A 22650-nucleotide genomic window follows, 5' to 3' on the forward strand; every position below is an offset into this window, starting at 1 on the left:
CAAATATCTTCTTTTAGAGAATGATAAAAAGTAAAGTTTTTTTCTGAAATTTTCAGTTTTTATTGAAATTTTTCGTTATGAGCAAATAATAAGTGAACATGAAAAAGAACAATTCTTGAATAGTATTGTATTTTTTTAAAATTAATTGTTTTTACTCTTCTGCCTATTTTTTAAAAATATTGACTTGATGCAGTTTGGAAATTGCTTTCGGTACTTTGTCACTACTTGTAAAAAAAATTGTTTCTGACTTTCGTTCCTAGTAAAAAGGAAATTAAAGTCAGATATCGCTTTTACAAATGTCTGTTTTATTTCAGGAAAACATATTCACAAAAAAGAAAGGGGTTGTTTAAAAAATAATTCTCTCCAATGTTCATTTATTATTTGTTAATAACTAAAATACCAAAGCAAAGTTAAGTTTTCCAGAAAAAGTAACAACTTTCTAGCAATTATCCTAAGAGAAGGTAGTTATAAATAATAACAATTTTTTCAGCAATAATTCTTCTTGTCTTTTATTAATTATCACCAAACTAAGAAAAAAGTGGAGAAAAACGTGAAAATCTCAGAAAAACCGTAACTGTCTAACAATAATAAAGAAGCCGATAGGTATAAACAATAATAATTTATTAAAACGATTCTTTTTGTTAAATTGCATTCAGTATTACCTCAGTCTAAGTATAATTTTAAAGACATAATTATTAAAAATAATACTAAATTGTTACTTGAACTGAAAATGAAAAACTAATTTGCAAAATTCGGAAACAACTGCGACTTTTTAATTCCATTCTAAGAGATAATTGTTAAAAACAATAATTAATTGTTTGGACAATTTATACAAACATTTAATTATCTACAGAAATAAGTTTTTTATTTATAAGAAGTAATTTGTATATAAAAAACCTAAAAAAAATCATAAATAGCCTCAGAAACTCGTAAAACCCATTTTTTCACTTATGGGTTTTTAGGGACTCTATAAATCAGACTTATGGGGTGATATTCTAAAAGTAATTTATATTCATATTCTATGGCTAACTGTAAAGAGAAATTTTTTATTTCAACTAAATTTACCTAACGATGAAGATTTTGAATAGAATTTACAAAAATGTATTTTTTCTTATGGGAAATACGTGCTAACCTTCATGGAGTTTCATCACCTCCAATAAATAAAAAAAGCATTTATTTTTTGTGAATTCAAACCTATTTCCGGGCATATAGTAACCCACGTTTTATGCTATTGTAATTCTATTACTTTTATAAGAATCTGTCAAACGGGGTGATTTGGGACATGTGGGGTAAATTCGAACATTTATGAATTGATAGTTTAAATTACCTAATGGGATTTTACCAGAATCTGAAACCAATTAAGGCTTTATTGAGGCTTTAACCAGAATCTAGAACCAGTTGAAGCTTTATCAAAGCTTCACCTAGTTCTATTTTATAGTTAAACCCCCCTTAAGTAATTTATAGTATCGATGCAGGAATGTCTGAATTAACCCCAAATGTCCGAAATTACCCCGTTTGTTGGTAATTAAATTGAATGTTTCAAAAATGGAGGAATGAAAATCGGAAGTGAATACGGCAATAAAAGTGAACAGGTGAAATCGCGAAGTACAGATCTGTGAAGAAGGAAGCGATCGTGTGCGAACGTGAATGGCTGAGGCAGGTGCTTGTCATTGCTATTTTTAAACACATGGCCCGCCGTCTCGTGGATACTATTCTATTTCCCTGCATAGTCAACTGGATGCAATGAGCACGCGAATCACGCGGTTACGAGCACAGTAGCATACGATGATATACATATGAGCGTAAGTGCGTTTATTCGCTGTATCATTACGCAAGTTCAAGTTATGCTCACATTTCCCTTTCTTAGGTGTGTCAGGGACAACACGGAAAAAATTTGTTCTATAAAAAGTACCCATGGAGAATTTGACCCATTTTGAGTAGGGCAGTGGTCAGAATCTGACTAGAACAACTGGACTAGTAAGTTCTGTACATTAAATTTTTTCAGAAAAAATTTAATTAACAAATTTTTAGTTCATAGCTCCCTCCAGGCTGAAAAAACGTTAAGAAATTCTGTTATTCTCTGATGATAATACAGATTTCTTGTAAAATTTGATTTGTAACACCAGGCATAATAATGCGTGTATTCCTGAAAAAGGATTTGTCTCTCGATCTCTTCTATGCTGCAGTGAAGCAAAATAAGTTCCTTTTTCAGAAAAAATTTAATTAAAAAAATGTTTAAGTCATGCCTTTATCTAGCCTGTAACGACGTTAAAATATTCTGTTATTATCTGATGATAATACATATTCCTTGAAAACTTTCAGTTTTCCAATAATACATATTCCTTGATTCCAGTGGAGCGAAAGGAAAAGATATTTCAGAAAGAATTTAATTTCAAAAAATTACAATACATAGCTCCATCTAGAATCTAGACAGTAAAGACGTTCCGAAATGCTGTTATTATCTGATGATGATACAGATTTCTTAGTAAGTTCTAGTCAGAAACATTTAATTTGTACATTATTTTGCAATATATGAACAAGCAGCCCAGACCAAAGTACAGAAATAAATATAGTATTCATTTGATATAAATCATAGAGTTCGACTTGATGTAGAAAAAATCGCACTTTGGAAAAAAATTAAGTACGCAGCTCGATGTATGTGATGAGAATGTGTTCGTTAAAGCCCAAGGCGCTTTAACAAAAGGGAATCATATCTCTATATCTATTTTTGTCTCATAATCGCAAGTCTATTACTGTCTATTACAGATAGATTAAACAAGCATTATTCGTATAATCGAGGATTAAAATTGAATTATTGTATATTAAAAGTGAATTGCACTAGGATTAACCTATATTACTTGGATGAAACGGATTATCGAGGATTACATGTGGATTACTGTGATTTGCACGTGGATAAACTGGTTCAGATAATCAAGTATTCCAGCGAGTTACTAGTTAAACACCTACTGGAAAAAAAATGTTCAGCTGTTTATATTTTTTTAGGAGAAGTAGGAAAGTTCAAGGGAAATGAGGAAAGGGAAATAATGAGAAGTAAGGGGACATGAGGGATGGGAAAAAAAGTAGTAAGGGGACCTGAGGGCAGGTTGAGTATGGGAAGTAGGAGATGAGAGGGTAAATGAGGGGAGGGAATGTGAAAGGAAATAATAGAAGAGAAAGTAGGACCATAAGGAAAAATGAGGAGAGGGAACGTAGGGGGAATGATGGGAATTTGATTAAGGGATATTAGAGGAGGGAAAGTAGGGAAAATTGGGGAAGTGAACTCAAGGGAAGTGAGAGGAAATTAGAGAGTGCAAGTAGGGGATGTGAGAGGAAGTAGGATAGATGATTGAAAGTGTGGAAGGGTGCTAAGGTGAATTATGGTGTGTACAAGTAGGGGAAGTATGGAGAAATTAGAATCTTGCAATAGCGGAAGTATAAGAAATGACTGAAAGTGACGGACGGTAATGAAGAGAATTAGGGAGAGGAGAAGTAAGAGAAGTGAGAGGAAATTAGGGTGGAGGTAGGAGAAATTAGTCGAAATGAGTTGTATGAAAGTGAGAGGAAATGGGATTAGGTGTAGTGAGGAAATGTAAGAGGAAACTAAAAACAGTGAGTAGGAGGATTGAGCCGCAGAGAAGAAAAGTAGGAGAAATGATTAAAAGTGAGTGGAAGAAGACGTTGTGGAAGGGAGTGGAAATAGGGAAAGTTGGGGACGGAAAGTATAAGAAGGGGAGGTTTAAAAGACTTTACTAATGTTTTAATAGGTTAGGAAACACTTGTTTATAGGCGCACGGTGCCTACTTTGACTGATTTTTCAAAATTGAAAAAAAAACACCAACCAGAATTGGTTGCTTTCATGAAATATTTATATTTCTTACTGGAAAAATTGATACATCTAAAACTTGAAAAATTAAAAAAAAATTAAAATTGCAGGACGTACTACAGATTTTTCAGATACCTATATCTATAATGAAGAAATGTTTTTTCAATGATTGAGTAAATCATCATCATCATCAATCATCAATGATTGAGTGAATTGAACTCAATAGAAAAGAACATTCTAACTTCATGCATTCGTGTTTCAAGTACTCTTTTATAATTCTATAACACGTAATAAATTTGAATTACAAATTTTAATTGAATCCAAATGATTAATATCAGTTTCGGTTTCTTTAGATTCAAGAAGTCTTTTGAAAAATATGCTAAGGTGCAACATTAATATTTATGCAAATTCTGTTATTCAACCAAACCAGTTTTTCCGCGAATTTTATATTTGTCCCGAAGAAGTGTCACTTAACGGTTCATAAATTGCATAAGGCGCATTCAGGTTCAGTGGAAATACTCTGGCGTTCACAGTTAAATACTTTAAACATACAAAATTTGTATCTTATATCTTTTCATTGGATAAAGATCAATTTTTCTAAATTTTGTTTTTATCATTTCAGGTGATTTAGGGTACAATTTATTAGAAATATGTGAAAATAATTTCTTCTTTCAATCGAAGAAATGAATTTTAAAATGATGATGATGTCTGCTGGATAATAACTGTTTGGATTTTTCATCCGCAAATACAGACTTTTTTTAAATATTTAAATTCGCATATTTTTATAGAATTCTTAAATTTCCATGCAAACATTTTTCGAATTTTTGGTACATATATTGCACATATTTCACAGTCCCGAAAAACTTCACACGCAAAAAATATTTTCATAAAGTTTTCACATCTTCAATGCAGAGATCTTAAAGGAGACATGGTTTTATAACTTTATCAAAATTCGATACTCATAAACGCAATGCAAAAAAAATTTTTTTCATGTAGAAAGATAAAGAGGTTTATTTACACCTGTTTTTGATGCAAACTTGAATATAATACTATGAATTCGAGGCACCGAAATATCTCGTCAAATGACCCGATGCCTTGCATCGCCATATTGTGAATGATTAAATGCTTTCTTGATGTAATGTCGCTGTTCTATTATAAATCAAAGTACTGCCGTAATTCGGAAAAACACCATGAACTGTAAAAAACCGAAAAATGAATTTCTTATATCCTTAAAATCGGAAATAAAGATAACTTGATTATTGAAATAATTTAAAAAAATTGTTAATAAAAAAAATCTTTTCAGTTACCTATAGCGGAAGCAATTAGTTGCAACTTTTTAAATGGGTAAAATTGCTTATTAAGTATTTGAATTTATGTAAAACTTAGTAAGTTATTTCAGGCCTAAGATTTAAAAAATCTATTTTGTAATATTGTATTCATTTGTTGAAATCCTTTGGATTATAATCCAAGTTTGTTTAAAATATTTTCATTTTTACTTATTAATTTTGAGTTTTTCTGTTACTTAGTACATTCGAAATGATTTATGTAGGTACATTTAATAAACAAGCCAGAATTAATTTAGATAGAATTTCGTATTATTTGTTATTCATTACATTTAATAACAGTTATAACATTCTTATCCATATTTCCAGTTAAAAAAAGTTCCACTTTCAATTTATAAGAATAATATCTACTTGGATGATCTAAAGAACAATTTAAAAAACATGAAAGTATTATTGATATGAATAATAATATTATTAATAATAATACTGATGACTCTTCAATTCACAATATTTAAAATTAAATTATTTAGAAAACTTTAAAAATTAAATTGCGTTAAAATGTAAATTTCAATAGTGGAATAATTTGCAAATTTGTATTTTAAAATGCAAAACATTTTTATTGTAACTCTTCATAATTGTAAAAATTCAAATTGCCAATATTTAAAATGGAAGATTCCTCACTTGAAACATTCACAATTAAAAATTATAAAAGTTTTATGGTTTACAATTGAAAATTAGAAGTTTGAACTGCAAATATTTTAAAATTGAGAATTATTTAATTAAAAAAATTTCCAACAAAATTTCCAAAACGATTAATAATAATATTAATAATAATACTCATATATAATATTTCATAATAATTATAACTTCATTATTCAATAATAATTTATAATACTTCAATTATTTCATATTCTTTTGCCCTGAACGGCGTTCTCTCAAATTACAGGAGGACTGTTTCTGAGTTCCGTAATTCGAAGAGAGCCGGAACTGCCAGTTACGCTTTAAAGTCATGCAGAAGAAAAAGTGGACTGGAAATAATTTCGTAGTCAGATTGAGATTTTTACGCCTGAGGGTGCCACGTTATGATTACATTATATAAATGCAACAAAATAATCTGAAGATAGTTAAATATAATTTTAGAGGCAAGTTATACCTAACAGTATTCGTTGACGGCCGCTGCGTAAGTTGAATGTATTCCCCTCGAGCGTCAAAATCTCAATTTGACCATGAAATTATTTTTAGCCCACTTTTTCTTCTGCATAACTTTGCTTACTTCCACCCTTCGCTACCCCTCCGTTCCACAATTTCTTCCACATCTCCTTCCTCCTCTTCTCACTTCCCCATCTAACACTCACATTTGACTCCTTACCTTTCCCCGTTCTTACTTCCCAACTACTACTCACCTGCGCTACCCTACTAGCCCACACTTTACATCATCAAACCACCCACCATCGCTTACAACCATTTAACTTCCTTCAAATCACTTCCCTTACATCCTTTATATAGTTTCCCCACCTTTCATTTCCTCTCATTTCCTTTCACTTTGCCTAGTTTCTGATCCCTCCCTCCCCCTCGCTTTACCTATTACCTCTTCTCTCGCCCCACTTCTTCTTTTTCTCTCACTTCTCCTACTTCCCTACCCTTTATTTCCCCCTCTTTCACTTCCCTCATTTCCCCTAATGTTTAGCTCCTTATTTTCTTTCAGTTCCTCTACACACCTACTCCTCATTTTCCATCACTCCGTCTACTTTGCATACCCTCATTTCGCCTCACTTCTACTGCACTCACCCCCCTTCTCAATTACCCTTACATCCCTACTTCCCCAACCCTCATTTCCCCTGACTTTCCGAATTTGATACTCCAAATCAAACTTAAGAATTTACATTCAATGAAGACAAATGCAAGTGGAAACAGAAATTTATAAGATTTTGAAAACTTTATTTTCAAGGTCAAACCACTATGAAAACGGTGTATTTTTATTTCTCCACTCGATTTCGATCAATATTGGTTTAAAGGATAAAGTGTTAAATAAAAGTTGTAGCTCACGCAGAAATGACCCTGTGACTGTTTACAGGAATAAGTTTTCCCTTTTTTCCATGGAAAAATAATCACTTTTTCGAAAAACTGTATGTAATATGAAAGATTTATTTTTAGAAAATCTACAACTTTTGCATGAACTTGTTTTGTAAATGGTAAATATATAATTAAATAAATAAAAAACATAAATTTTATAGCTTTTTGGGGATTTTGACGTTGAAAATCATATTTTCGGGTATTTTCACTATAATTTTCGTAATCAGCAAGTCAAAATACATTTATCATAGTATCCCTGGTGCTATACTTAACCGGTTTGTTTAACCATTTATTTGAAAAATGGAAGTAAGCTTTTTTGACAGATTACAAAAACGTATGCGTCATCAATATTATTAAGCAATCAAAAGTTTATTCTGCACCTTTTTATCAAATATTTCTGCATGACACTTTTAAAATCATTGCTGAGAATTTATGTTTTGCTATTAAAAGTAGATATTTCTAACATGTATAAGGATTTTTTTAATTTAAAAGATAAAAACTTCCTATGTTTACGAAAAGCGAGCTAAAACCAATGCATTTCACAGGGCCCCAGAGCAAAGCATTAAAATAAACCCAGCCAAATTTTTCATGTCTTTCGGCCTCGTTAAACAATAAACCTGACTCGGTGTATAAGCAATCAACGGCAGATTTGAGATTTTAGCGGAAATCACGCTCGCTGAATTTCCGCTCTACATAAAAAATGTTCAACTACATTTAAAGTATGTATTTTAAATTTATTTTATAAGTATTGTTTCAAAAACTAAATTGCAATAATGGAGACAATGAGACATTTTTTATTATTATTTAATAAATGCATTTTGTTTTTTTAACTGATTGTTTTTGACCTGAAAATAATTTATAAATGTATAATGTAAATAAATAGATGATAAAGCTAAAGAGGCTGTATATAAATACGTTACCGATTTGATGGCGGGGGGGGGGGGGCACATACACCAGAAACTACGGTTGGTAACAGGGGGTGGGAGGATATTGTCAATAACGTTACGAACTTAGATGATATTATTAACGTTTCTGCAATGTTACAGTTCAATAATAACCTAATAGATTTAAAAAGCACTTATATTTGAGGCTTCAAGCTCATTATTATTATTTTATTCATTTTTTAATTTTTAATTTTATTTTTATATTATTTTATATTTTTATTATTTCTTCATTTTTCATTCATTTTATATTTTATCCATTATTATTATCATTATCATCATATCATTATTATTATTACCTTCTTTTACTTTTTTTGTTTTAAAAAAAGAGTCCTCTCAGGAATATATTCATTTTTTTATTTTGCACATTTATGAGAAGGTGGGTTTAAAACACAAAACTGATCTGAGATCATCACAGAACAGTGTTCCCTTTATGTTCCATTTTTGTAACATGTGTAACATTCTAGTGACGTAACAGTTCTATTACTCTGTTCCATATTAGTTACATTACAGAATTTTGTAACATTCTAGTGATGTAACAGTTCTATTACTCTGTTCCATATTAGTTACATTACAGAATTGTATAACTTTCTAGTGACGTAACAGTTCTATCACTCTGTTCCATATTAGTTACATTACAGAATTTTAGAACTGTTGCTACGCATCCTTAAAGAACAGTATGACCTTTATGTTTTGTAATTGTTATGGCACACGATTATAACAATGTTATGTATAAATGTTCCCTTTTTGTTATGTAAATTTACAGAACATGTTCGCTTGGTCTGATTGAGAAATAATTTATTTGTTTGAAATTACAACTATTTTGTTAATAAGTCATCTTTTTCATCAAAAATTCAAGTACTTCATGAAAAGTTAAACTACTTTGATAAAAATTTATTTGCTTGGTAAACAATTCACGTGTTTGATTAACAACTTACCTATTCCATTTTTCAAAAATTAGTCTTGCTGGTCAAAAAACCATCTGTTTTTGGTTAATAATGCAACTGTTTGGTTGAAAATTAATCTGGTTTGGTTTATGATTCAACTGTTTTCTTCTTAAAAATTCTACCTTTCTACTGAATTCAAGTGGTATTAATATTAAAGAATTAATATTTTGTTAATAATTTCTCATTCAAAATGAAAATTCATATATTTGGATTCAAAAATAAACTGTTTTGTAGAAAAATTCATCGTTTGGCTTGAAAATTCAACAATGGAGTTAAAAATAAACTTTTTTTTGAAAAATCATATTTTTGATTGACAATTCAAATATTTGGCTAAAAATGAAACTATTTTTATAAAAATTCAAAAGATATTTTTTTGCTTTAAAAGGAAGTTTTTTGTTAAAAGTCCAACTTTTGGGGTTAAAAATTTAACTTTTCTGGTTAAAACTTTAAGTGCTTTATGGACAATTCGCCCACTCTGAGGAAAAGTATATTCATTGTGGTGTAAAGCTTAGCTAATTGGTAAGAATTAATCTTTTTTTATTGAAACTTTAACTACTCAGTTGAATTACTTTTCTAACAAAAATGTTCAACCTCTTGGATTAAAAATTTAAATTTTTTGATAAAAATTCGTATTTTGGATTGGAAAATTAATTTTCTTAGCTGATAATTCACCTTTGTGATTGAGACTTCAAATATTTTGTTAACAATTTGTTTCTTTTCGTCCTTTAATTCAACTATTTAAAAATTCTTCCTTTGGTCGTAAAGTCATCTTTCAAATGTTTTTTAAAAATTCGTCGTTTTGGCTTGAAAATTTAACTATTTTTTTGTTAAATTCTAATCTGTTTTTCTGGAAGATTCAAACATTTGCTTGAATAATCAAGTGCTTCGACAAAGTTTTCTTCATAGAACGAAAATTCAACTGTTTTGTGAAAAATTCGAATTTTTTGGTAGAAAAGTTACATTTCTTTGTTGCAAAAAATCTCATTTTAGAAAATGTAACTGTCTTTGAAAAAATTCTTTTTTTTTTTGTTTAAAAATTTAACTATTTGTTTAAAATTTCAACTATTTTCTTGAAATCTTTTGTCTTTTAAGTAAACATTTTTATTGAGAAGATTTTATTTCCCTATTATTGTCCTATTTTTGTTAAAAATCACCATTTTTAAATTGGCAACGTAGTTTATGGACGATCCCTAAATAATAGCTCGAAAAAACTTATTTTTTCTATCAAAAAATAATAACGTTAAACATTTTTTTGTATCTCCTCTCAAATTCGACTTTTGGCATATATTCATTATGCATTTTTATAATGTACTTTGATAGTAATTTTAAAAGCAAATTTAGGAATAATCTACTATTAAATACATAACGATCATTTTAACATTTTGAATAACTTCAAACTTGATTTCATTTTTGATCAGAAATGAGCAAATGTTGTTTAATAAGAAATAATTATTTAAATTTTGTTAATTTAATTTTTTCCTGAAAAAAGATCTACTCTCGTTACTCCACTGGGAATCGAACCAGAGAACTTCCGATTGCCGATCATGCACTTTCCTATTAATTGACTTCTATTTTCACGGTGGTGAAAAAGATATCTACACTGATCGATGGTAATTATCTCTGATGATAATACAGATTCCTTTAAATTCCTTTGAAAAAATAATGAATACTAATTTTTTATTTATCTTTTACTGACCTTGCAATTGATGAATAGTGGCTTGGTACTCTGCTAATTTTTCATCCACATAATCTTGACTTTGGCTGGCAATAATTTCGGCGGTGCTGGGACCAGACTCGTCATCATCAACTTGATTAGGGTCCAATGGGACTCCAACGTATTCGTATTCGCCTGGTTTATATGGGGCAATTAGGTATTCTGGGGGCCCACAAGGTATTGGAGATGTTGTGCCACTTCCCAACGGACTCTGAAAAAAAAAATTATTTTTCATTCACAACAAAAACGCACAGTGGGAAAAAAATTACTTTTTTTTACCCAAAATATTGACTTAATTGGACGAGAAAAATTAAAAAGAAGCTGATAAACTTTCAAAGAAAGCTGTTAAGCCTGATTTTTTATTTAGTCTTTATTTTTTTTGTAAAAAAATAAATAGACTGAAAAAGATGTTCATTTTTCTATTGGACGTTTCCGGTCCTCATCAATAATAGAAAAATTGTTGTATGCTTCTAAATTTAATATTTTCTCATCGGATAAAGATATTCTTTTATGAAGTAATAGACGAAAAAAATTAATAAACAATTTATTTGTTGAAAGTGTGTTTTCTATCATTTTCAATAATTTTAAGTTTTTTAAAATCACATTGCAAGAAATTTGAATTAAAACCATATTTTAATCAATAAAAATTTTCTTTATGCTACTATTGTTGATATGTTAACTATGTGCATACCAATGTAATGCACAAATGCATTATTCGGGAATTTTTCGAAGAAAAAATTAATTTTTTTTCAATGTCAGTCCTTGTAATTGGGAACTTTGCCATAATTTTAACAACATTCCTAAGTAGTTAATAATTTATTATTTATATATATAACAAACAAGTGCATTATCTGGATATCTGTCGACGAAAAATTTCAGTTTCTTCAATGTCAGTCCTTGTAATTGGGAACCTCATGATAATTTCAGCAACATTAATAATAAATTGATAAATGTTATGATTTTTTTAAAGTTAATAAACAAAAACATCATTCTGGCATCCATCAAGCAAAAAATAGTTTTTTTTATGTCAGTTGTAGACGGAAAAATTTGTTATTTTCTACGTCAATCCTTTCGATTAAATTTGTAAGGTTTAAAGAAGACAGAATTTTCAAACTATTTATGAATTTTGCTCAAATTATAATTTGAATTATCAAATTAAAAGGACTGTCAAAGAAAAAAACTAGTTTTTTCCGTCGACAAATGCCCGAATAATGCATTTTTAAAATTAGATTTCTTAAAAAATTATAACATGTATGAACTAATTATGAATGTTGCTCAAATTATCAACAAGCTCCCAATTATAAGGACTGATGTTGAAGAAAAAGAAATTTTTCTCTCGACAGATGCCCGAATAATGCATTTGTTAATTAAATTTGTTGAAAAAATCCTGAAATTATCAACTTATTGTAAACGGTAATAAGATTATCATGAAGCTCTCACTGAAAAGTACTGAAATTGACAAAAAAAAACTAATTTTTTCGTCAAAAAATATCCGAATAATGCATTTGTTTAGAATTTTACCAAGAATGATCTTAAGAAAAATTCTTTTCTTTTCCATATTGTTTGTCTAATTTTCTTGCAATATAACATACAAAAATTAAAATTATTGAAAGTTATAGAAAACACTTTTTCAACTAATTATTTACTTATAACCATTTTTTGTTTATTCTATCACGGAATAATATTTTTACCTTTTGCAAATGTATAAAACTTAAGCGATGTACACCGGAAACGTCAAATAGAAGAATTTCCCATTTTTTCGTCATATTTGTTTATTTATCAAAAATTAAAAAACTAAATAAAAATCAGACTTGACAGTTTTCTTTGCAATTTTATCGGATTTTTTCTTCAATTATTTGCGTCCAAATCAGTCAATAATTGTGTTTAGTACGTTCTTTTAAACAAAAAAAGACATTTTTCCCTATGGTAAAACGCGGGGTTCATTAAGATTTGGGTTTCTCCTTGCGAAGAATTAATTCACGTAAATTAATTTTTTTCTGACAAAGACAATACAAAAAAATAATTCTGAATGTTCAAAATCGTCTTCTTTCAAATTAAAATGAGCCTTATTTAGTGTAAGAAATTTGTTGTTCTCTCATTTTGTTATCGAAATCAAGTGCTAAAATAAGGAATTTTTTCAAGTTAACATTTTTAATAATAGAATTGCAAGAAAAGATAGTATATTGCAGTATTTTCGACTTTACTATAAATCGATTGCTTTTTCCTTCCCAGGATATAATCATTCCCACTTGCTACTGAAAAATCAATAAGTTCTAGTCTTGTTTCTGAAATAACAACTTTCGAAATTTTGCAAAGGAAAATTGTAATGTCCAAAAATATCGAACAAACTGTTTTTTATATAATAAACAAAAAAATTTTTACCTCTTGAAAAGTGTTTTTTTTATGGAATGTGTAGTTTAATTTAAAAATGCCTAATCGATTAAACAACTTTCCAGAATGTTTTAGTATTTTCGAAATTTATCAGATTTGTTACAACTAAATGAATGGATGAAAATGGTATTGTTGGGATTAGCAGTGTCATGAATCAGAAAAAATTTTTTAAGCCGGTGTCTCTCTGTCGTCTTCGTTTTTGTTGTCGTTGTTGTCATCTGTATAACGGATAATTTTCGAAAAACTAATTGGATTGGACTGTGCCTTGGCACAAAGTTTCAGAAACCAAAATAATTATCGGGTTCGCTAACTAGCCATTTTTTATAAATGTTCCAAAAGTTAACGCAATTTTGAAAATGTTTAAGACCACTTTTTTCAAGATTTGAAAATTCTGTCAACAGCTTTAGAGTAGAAAAAATACGAACAATTCATCTTAATGATTTTTTTTATAATACAAAAATTACCGAAGTTATAGCATTTTCAAAATTCAAGAAACCAAACGAAAATTTTAAGCCAAGCAAAGCGAGATATGGGAAAAAGTAAAGAAAAGAAAAACGTTCTTTTTTAAAGGCCCTACAAGATTGCCTAAACAACTAAAAATAATGAATTATTAAATTCTCATCCATAATGAGAAGGTTAGTTTTATGTGAAAACTGACTTTCTTGCATGTCATGAATCGTCGACGTTCTGAGACCTCCTGAGTCAGAAAAAAAGTTTTTACGTCGGAGTCTGTCCGTCCTCTTCATCGTTATAATTGTCCTTGTTGTTGTCGTTGTCTTCTTTATACCGGATGACTTTCGAAAGACTAATCGGATTGGATTGTGCTTTTGGCACACAATTTGAGGGACCAAAAAGAAAGATCGAGATCGTTAACCAGCCATTTTTGATAGAAATTTAAAATTTAGAGCCTTTAAAAAAATGTTTAGGCCACTTTTTTCAAGATACGAAAAAGAATACATCGACAAGCATTGTGCACATTAAAAAAAATCTAAAAATTGCTCATGAATTACTTTTTTATAGGATAAGTAGTTTTGTTTATTTGTGAAAAACAACATTGAAAATTTAAAAAAATAAATTCGTGTACAAACGATACAAGCTACGAGAATAAATAAAAAAAAATTTGTTCAACCAAAAAATGTACAAACTCTTTACGAATATTTTTTGTATAGGTAGCGTAGATTTTCTTTTAATCGTGAAAAAAAAGATTAAAAATAAAAAAATTATAAAAGCAAGGTAATAAGAATAAGTATGTTAAAATTTACATGCATATTATGAACGGTAATGATATAATATTATTGAAATGATACATGTTTCAGTGCAGCTAGGAATAAAATTTATTGCAAAATAAGAAAAATTAAAGTAATCATGATATATACAATTTGTACTTTACTTTTCAATATCTGAATTAGCAATACCAGACAGACCTACATAAAACATATTATATTTGATACAGAAATGTTGAGCATAATCTAGAAAAGTTGACATTTTGTACAAAATTGAGTGCGAAGCACGAGATACGTGATGAGAATGTGTTCATTAAAGCCGAAAGAGCTTTAAGAAAAGAGACTTCACAATCACAAAAATACAGTTCTTTTTCCGTTGACCTTTGACTTTAAAAGGCCTGTGCGCGAAGCACAAGATAAATACATCATCGAGTGCGAAGCGCAAGAACCATCAGTCACGCGATCTAGACGCGCTCCAACTCACGAGCTGCGCGCATAATGCGCGATGAGAGTATGCCCTCGCGCTGGGCAGATTTTTTAACTTGGTAATATGTAAGATAAGAAATATTTATTCAGAAAAATTGTTCACAACAATGGAAAATTGTTGATCGTCATGATAGTGGCCGAAACTAATTTGTATAATAATATTTATAATAAATAATAATTATTATTAATTATCAGACTACAAAATATAATACATTTAAATTGCAAAGTAATTTTAAAGTTGATTCCGAGAAGAAAAACATGATTTCACTTTAACCTGCTCTAGAGAAGAAAATTTGTTCATAAAATTGTTATTACCAATAAAACATCGTTGATCGTTAACCAAGTTTCAATATTTATTATTTAGAGTTAATAATGTTGTATTAACCAATTTTGTATGTCGAAATATAGCTCGATATTTAATTTGTTGATTAAAATTGTTTAAACATATTATTTATTTGTATCGTATTTGCAATTCAAATAACAGGGTATCATTTACGTGGTAATCTTTTGTCGACTCTGTAAAACTAACGGTATTTATATCACAAATAGCCAAAGAAAATGATTATTCACCTTTGACAATAACACTAGAAATGATTTATTAATTATGAAAGTTCATTAATACAAATAGAGAATTTCTTGTTCAAAGTTATTTAAAAATAAGTGTCTATAAACTGCTAATCTCGGTGAAACTATTTTCATCCACTTATTTGTTTATAACAAGTTCGATAAATATTTGAACTTCTACAGTTCGATTAATAGACAATGCTTTTAGGAAGTTTCTTCACTTAGGGAGCGTCCATTAACTAAGTAAGACTGTTTTTGGAGAAGGGGATCCATAAAATCTTACAAATCCTTACTTAAGTGGTCCAAACAATTTTTTACATACACTGTTAAAAATGTTTGGAATTCTGCAATACTTCTACAAGACTTCTACAATACAAGCGTAAGGTAAAATTGCAAACATGGTATTGAAATGACGAAATTGGAATACATGTATTGTAAGTATTGTAAATCGTAAGGTCACCGTCCAGCATTCCAATAGATATATTAGAGCGTTTCTAAGACGAAATGCATGGAATTCACGGAATTCATGCAATTCAATTGACGGAATTCAAGGAATTCAAGCAATTGATAGATTCCAAGGAATTCGCAGAATTCACGGAAATCGTCGAATTAATGGAATTCACCAAATTCAAGGAATTAATGGAATTCACTAAATTCATAAAAATCACGGAATTCATGGAATTCACAGAATGCATAAAAATCACGGAATTCATGGAATTCACGGAATGCATAAGAATCACGGAATTCTTAAAATTCACGGAATTTATGGAATTCATAGAATTTACAAAAATTATGAAATTCGCGGAATTAATGGAATTATTGGAATTAATTGAATTCAAGGAAAGCACAGAATTGACACTAATCACCGAATTTACGTAATTCAAGGAATTCTAGGAATTAAATAAATTCGGGGAATTCATGGAAATAAAGGAATTCACGAAATTCATGGAATTCACGTAATTCCAAGAATATACAGAATTAATGGAATTGAAGGAGATCAAGGAATTCAAGGAATTAAATAAATTCAAAAAAATTATGAAATTCAAGGAATTCGTGGAATTCCATGAATTCTTTATATTCCGTAAATTGATTGAATTTCATTGATTCTTCGAATATTATGAATTCCTTGAATTTCGTAAATTCCATGAATTCCACGATATCCTCGAATTTCATGAATTACCTAAATTCCGTGAATTCCATGAATTTCTTAAATTCCAAGAATTCCTTGATTTTGGTCAATTCTTTGGATTCCATGAATTCCCTATATTACTAAATTCCGTGAATTCAACGAACTGCGTGTATTCTGAAAATTGCGTGAATTTCGTGAATTCCATAAACTTTGTGAATTTTTTGAATTCCATAAACGTCGTGAATTCGTTGAATTACGTGAATTCAATTAATTCCAAACATTGCGTAAATTCCGCACATTGCATAAATTTCATAAACTCCGTGAATTCCTTGAATTTGTTGAATTACGTGAATTCCATGAATTCCGCTCATTCCATGAAATTCCAATACATGTGAGATACCATTATTATGCCAGCATTTGAAAACTACAGCATTATGTATTGTAGCGTTGCCTTATGTTTCGGAAATAAACTTCCAATACATATAGTAGAAGTTTCCAACAGAAATTTTTGACAGGGTACGTTTCATCTTTCTAATTAATTTTTTTAGATATGATAATTGAAACCTGTTTTGGTTTTTCAAATGTCTTTTTATACTATTATACACATTATTTCATCCAATTTAATTATTAATTTTTATTTCATTACAATTTTTTAACCTTTGGAAATCCTTATAATCTTTTAAAATCCCTTGAATCATTTAAAAAAGGTATACCCCATACCATTTTTTCAATTTCGTGAAGATTCCTTGAAAGCTTTGAACTCCATGGATATCCCTTACAATCCGTTAAAAATGGCGAAACTCCTTTAAATTCTTTAGGATTCAAAGCGATAAAGTTTAAAAAGTTTTATTTCGAATTGAAAAATCTCGAAATCGAATGAACTCAGATTAAAATTTTCAAACCGGACAATTTTAAAATGTTTAAAATTGAATATTTTCATACTAGAATTTTGAAAATTGGACTATTTAAAATTTGAAGAAATTTAAATTGCATGACTTCTATTTAAAAGCGCTCCAAACTCAATGAGTTTGGAGTGAGTGCAACTTTTTAAGAATCAAACCCATTCATATTTTAGTCATTTAAAGTAAATTAAAGTCGTTTAAAAATAAACCATTTTCAAATTGTTAAATATACATTTCAAAATGTTCCAGTTTCAAAATCAGTTAAACCATTTAAAATCAAACGTTTGAAATGAAAATTCAGAAGTCAAAATTTTTACCAATTGAAAATTAGATAAATTATTCAATTACTGAAATATCATTTTTATATAGTTTGGTTTCTATTTATTTTGCTATTTAACGCATAGTTTTGAACTTTTTAAAAACTCAAATATTTTATATAATATCTTTCAGTAAAAAATAATTTTACTTTAATGTATATTTCTAAAATCCCAATTTAAGAAATTATTTCTTATTTTTTTATTCGCTTTTATTCATTTAGTAAGCTTTTGATTATTATTTATCAATTATTTAATTAAATCAAGCATTTAATAATTACAAATCCCTCAAACTAAGAATTGTGCATTTCAAATAAAAACGCAATTTTTTAAGTTAATTTTTCACCAAGTAGTTAATTTTTGCAGATGAATAGTTTAATTTTCAACCATATAATTGAATTTTCACAAAAAAGATGAATTTTATGTATACGAAGATATGAGTTTTTAAACAAAAATGATTTATCTTTAAAAAGGAAATTAATCTTCAACTAAGTAGTCTATGTTTTAAGGAGGTTTTGAATTTTCAAACAAAGAAGATAAATTCTCAACAAAAAGTGAAATTGATATTATTTTAACCGAAGAAGATTTTAATTTAAATAAAAACAGTTAAATGCAGTAAAAGAATATGAACATTCAACAAAATAGTTCAAGTTTAAGACGATGTGATGAATTGTCAACGCAAAAATGAATTTTTAACTGAGATGATTAATTTGATATTACTCAATGACACGTATTTTTGACGGAATGCAATACATAAATTTTCAACTAAAAAAGATTAACTTTTAATGAATTAGTTGAATCTGTAACAAAAAACCTAAATGGTCACCTACAAATGCAACAGTTTAATTTTTAGTTGAAAAAGTTCATTTTTAACAAAAAAAGAAAGGAAGTTTTAATGAAATAATTCAGTTGTCCAACAGAGAGATTAATCATCAACCAAAAAATAATTTTTTTTAACAAAGCAGTATACCTCTCAACCAAGTTCTAATTTTGTTACCGACGAAGATGAGTTTTTATTAAAATATTTGCAGTTTTAACATAATAAATGAACTTTTACTTTTAAAATTAAAAATCAAATTACCAACAACTGAAATTTAGCGATTGTGAATTCTCTTTTGTTAAAGCTCCTTGAGCTTTAACGAATACATTTCTCATCATGTCTCTCGTGAGAAAAATAGGACTAAGCTAATTTTTAGATTTAATACAGACAAACAATTTTGTTATCAAAATTTTATTGATTTATAGAAAATTTGTATATCTCTTTTTGGTGAATAACATTGGCCTATTTTTTTTCTAATCCTGTGTAACATTTTTCTAAAAATGTAGGTTTTTACATTTTTAATGTTATTTTTTACGCACATAAAACAAAATCTACGCGACCTATAAAAGAATGATTAACAACAAATTTATAAATTTTTTTCGTATCTTGCAGTTGTATCACAAAAATGGATTTTTTTATTATTAATGGCATTTTTCACGATTGAAACAAAAATTATATATCTTGTGAAAAAAATGGTCTAATTAAAATTTATTCAGCTTTTTAAAATGAACAATTTTTCTTCTCGGAATTTTTTATAACTCATATATTCTTTCTGACAAATGGCATTTTTGAATTCTTAAAAATCATTTTTGATGGATTCAACCGTAACAGTTGGGCCAAAATTGCTGGTTAACGAACTTGTTAGTTTCTTGTAAGCCTCAAAAACGAATGCCATAGCTCAATCCAAGTTTAAAAGAAAAGAAAATTTTCAGTTTACCCCATCAACTTTGGAATTTTTTTTTCTGTCTCGGATTTTCAACTCCTTTTTGATGCTTCAGCTATATTAATTTAAGTAACTTAAAATAATTAATTCATTTAATAATTTAACTAATTATTTAAATAACTATTAGTTTAACTAAATAATTAAAACTTAACTGATTTAACTAATGTAAAAGATATCAAACGCGTGGTACCATACGGTACCGCCAGCAGCTGATGGGTTAAGTTTGAAAGCTACTCCTTTAAAACTGAAATTTTTTCCAAATGATTGAAAACTGAAGAAAAGTCAGGATTTTTTTTTTAGACTTCAGTTCATCATCCCGAAAAACCCTCCAGAAACATAATTTCAAAAAATTGTAAATTTTAAATGAAATTCTTTCATTAAAATAAACCTAGCCTGAAAATAAAAAATGTAGCAATAAATAAAAACCCACCTGAATCTGCGTAGGTATATAAGGCCTGGGCGCAGCGTTTCCTGGTGTAATGGGCGAAGGCCATCGAGGTCTTGGACACTGAATATATCCCGCAGGTGGGCATCCGAAAACGGGTGACATTCCCGGAGAAATGGGCATTCCAATTGGAACGGGACTCATCGGATGCATTGACCCCGGATAGGCCATGGGCGACATGGGATGGGTGTGGGAAATGGGGGTTGGTGGACCACGAGATCGACTTTGTGGTCCCAGATTTTGGGAGGGATGGGGTGAAGAAACGGGACTGTAGGGGGATGCCGGGCGAAATGGGCTTGGAGCATTGGGCCTTGCGGACCAACTCCCTGGGGCTCCGTATGCCCCAGGTGGTCTCGATGGATGTTGCGACATCTTCTTTCAGTGAAATGTCCTTGCATCACCTCGACACTCGGCTGACATCGCTGCAATCAGAATATGAGAAAAGAGACTGATTAATACTGTGGACACTTCCAAGAATTAATGGACCGCGAGAAGAACGTCGAGACGATGTGATATCTCGACGGAAAACCAATTTGTTTTGTCTTATTAACTGCCTGCTGCTTTTCCAAGAAACTAGACATTTCGCGTTTTATTTTTATACTAAACTATCATACGCGCCCAGTAAGTTTTTCATGAAAATTATTTTTATTTTATTTAAATAAATATTTGCATGATGTTGCATGATGAAATCTATCATTCAAATCTAATCTCAATAAATCTAAAATAAATCAATCTAAATCTAATTTTTTAAATCTGTCCGAACTTTTTGCGAAACATTTGAAAGCTTTGAAACTCTTTATAAAATCTTTGAGATATCATTGCAACTTTTGTCAAATCTTTGTGAAATCTTTGGAAATCTGTGCAAAATATTTGAAATATTTGCTAATATTATGAAATTACTTAAATATTTTTTAAATCTTTAGGAAGTAATTGCAATCTTCATCTCTTTGTAATTTATCTGAAATGTTTGTGAAATAATTGACACCTGTCTGAAATCAGTTCAGTTCATATATAAAATATTTTTGACATATTTGGTAATATTTGTGAAATTACTGAAATTTGTAGGAAATCATTAAAATCTTTATGCAATCTTGTAAAATAATAGAAGTACTATTTGTGAAATCTTTTAAACCTATCGAAATCTTTTTAAATTATTTTAAATCTTTTTGAAATATGTATGAAATCTTCGGGGAATCATTGTAATTTTGTAAAATCTTTGGAAATCATTGCAAAATGTTTCAAATATCTGGTAATATTTGTGAAATTATTTAAATCTTTGTAAAATCTTTTAAATCTTTGAGAATTCTTTAAAAAAATTTTGCGAAATATTTTTAAAATATTTAGTAATATTTGTAAATTGATTGAAATCTTTGAGTAATTATTGAAGTCCTTGTGAAGCCTTTTAAATATATCCGAAAACTTTGAAATCTTTGTTAAATCTTTGCGAAATATTTGAAACCTTTATGAAGTCATTAGGAAATCATTGAAATCGGTTTTGAATCTTTGGAATATATCTGAAATCTTTGTGAAATAATAGAAGTCTTTGTGAAATCTTTGAAATCTATACAAAGTATTTGCGAAATGTTTGAAGTCTTTGTGAAACCTTTATGAAATTAAAAAAAAAATATTGCAATTTTTGTCAAATCTTTGTTCAATCATTAAATTCTATCTGAAATCTTTGTGAACTAATATAAGTCTTTGTGAAATTTTTGAAATATATTTGAAATTCTTGCGAAATATTTGAAATTATTGTGAAATCTTTTAAATCTTTATGAATTCTCTAAAAATATTTGCGAAACATTTGAACTCTTTCGGAAATCATTGAAATCTTTGTTTGATCTTTAAAATCTATCGGAAGTATTTGTGAAATAATAAAAGTCGGTGTGAAATTTTGAAATTGATCTGAAATCCTTGGGGAATAATTGAAATCATTGTGAAATATTTGAAATCTTTGAAATATTTGTGAAATATTTGTCAAATCTTTGCGAATTCTCGAAAACTCATTAAGACATTTTTTAAATCTGGCAAATCATTAGGAAATCATTGAAATCTTTGAAAACTTTTTAAAATATTTATAATCATTGCAGAATCTTTAAAATATTTCAAAAACCATTAAACCTTTCTAAAATTTTTACGAATTTTTTTTAATTATTTGAGAAATGATTGAAGCCCTTGTGAAGCCTTTCAAATATATACGAAATTTTATAAATCTTTGTGAAATCATTAGGAATAATTGAAACTTTGTTCAATCTTGGAAATCTAAAACCTTTGTAAAATAAAAGAAGTGTTTGTGAAATCTTTTAAGTCTATCTGAAATCCTTGCGAAAGATTTAAAATCATTGTGAAATTTTGGAAATCTTTGCATAATCTTTGCGAATTCTCTAAAAATCTTTGCGAAATATTTGAACTCTTTGGGAAATCATTGAAATCTTTGTTCAAACTTTAAAATCTATTGGAAGTATTTGTGAAATAATAAAAGTCTGTGTGAAATTTTGAAATCGATCTGAAATCATTGTGAAATATTTTAAATCTTTGAAATATTTGTAAAACCTTTGTAAAATATGTGCGAATTCTCTTAAACTCATTAGCACATTTTTGAAATCTTTGTGAAATCATTAGCAATCAGTGAAACTTTGTTCAATCTTAGAAATC

General features: G+C 28.8%; 1 protein-coding gene across 1 annotated transcript in view; it reads right to left on the reverse strand.

The window, feature by feature from the left end:
• LOC117179063 (nesprin-1-like) overlaps positions 1 to 20261 on the reverse strand; it is a 296643-nt gene extending 276382 nt beyond the window's left edge. Inside the window, exons 1-2 of the mRNA XM_033370700.1 lie at positions 19984 to 20261; positions 10764 to 10992 (exon numbers count right to left, since the gene is read on the reverse strand). Of these exons, the coding sequence (XP_033226591.1) occupies positions 10764 to 10992; positions 19984 to 20178 (424 nt within the window). The 5' untranslated portion in view covers positions 20179 to 20261. The remainder of the gene's footprint in view (positions 1 to 10763; positions 10993 to 19983) is intronic.
• Between the last annotated feature and the right edge of the window lie 2389 nt (positions 20262 to 22650).

Source organism: Belonocnema kinseyi, chromosome 8 (genome assembly GCF_010883055.1).
Source record: "Belonocnema kinseyi isolate 2016_QV_RU_SX_M_011 chromosome 8, B_treatae_v1, whole genome shotgun sequence".
Taxonomy (NCBI): domain Eukaryota; kingdom Metazoa; phylum Arthropoda; class Insecta; order Hymenoptera; family Cynipidae; genus Belonocnema; species Belonocnema kinseyi.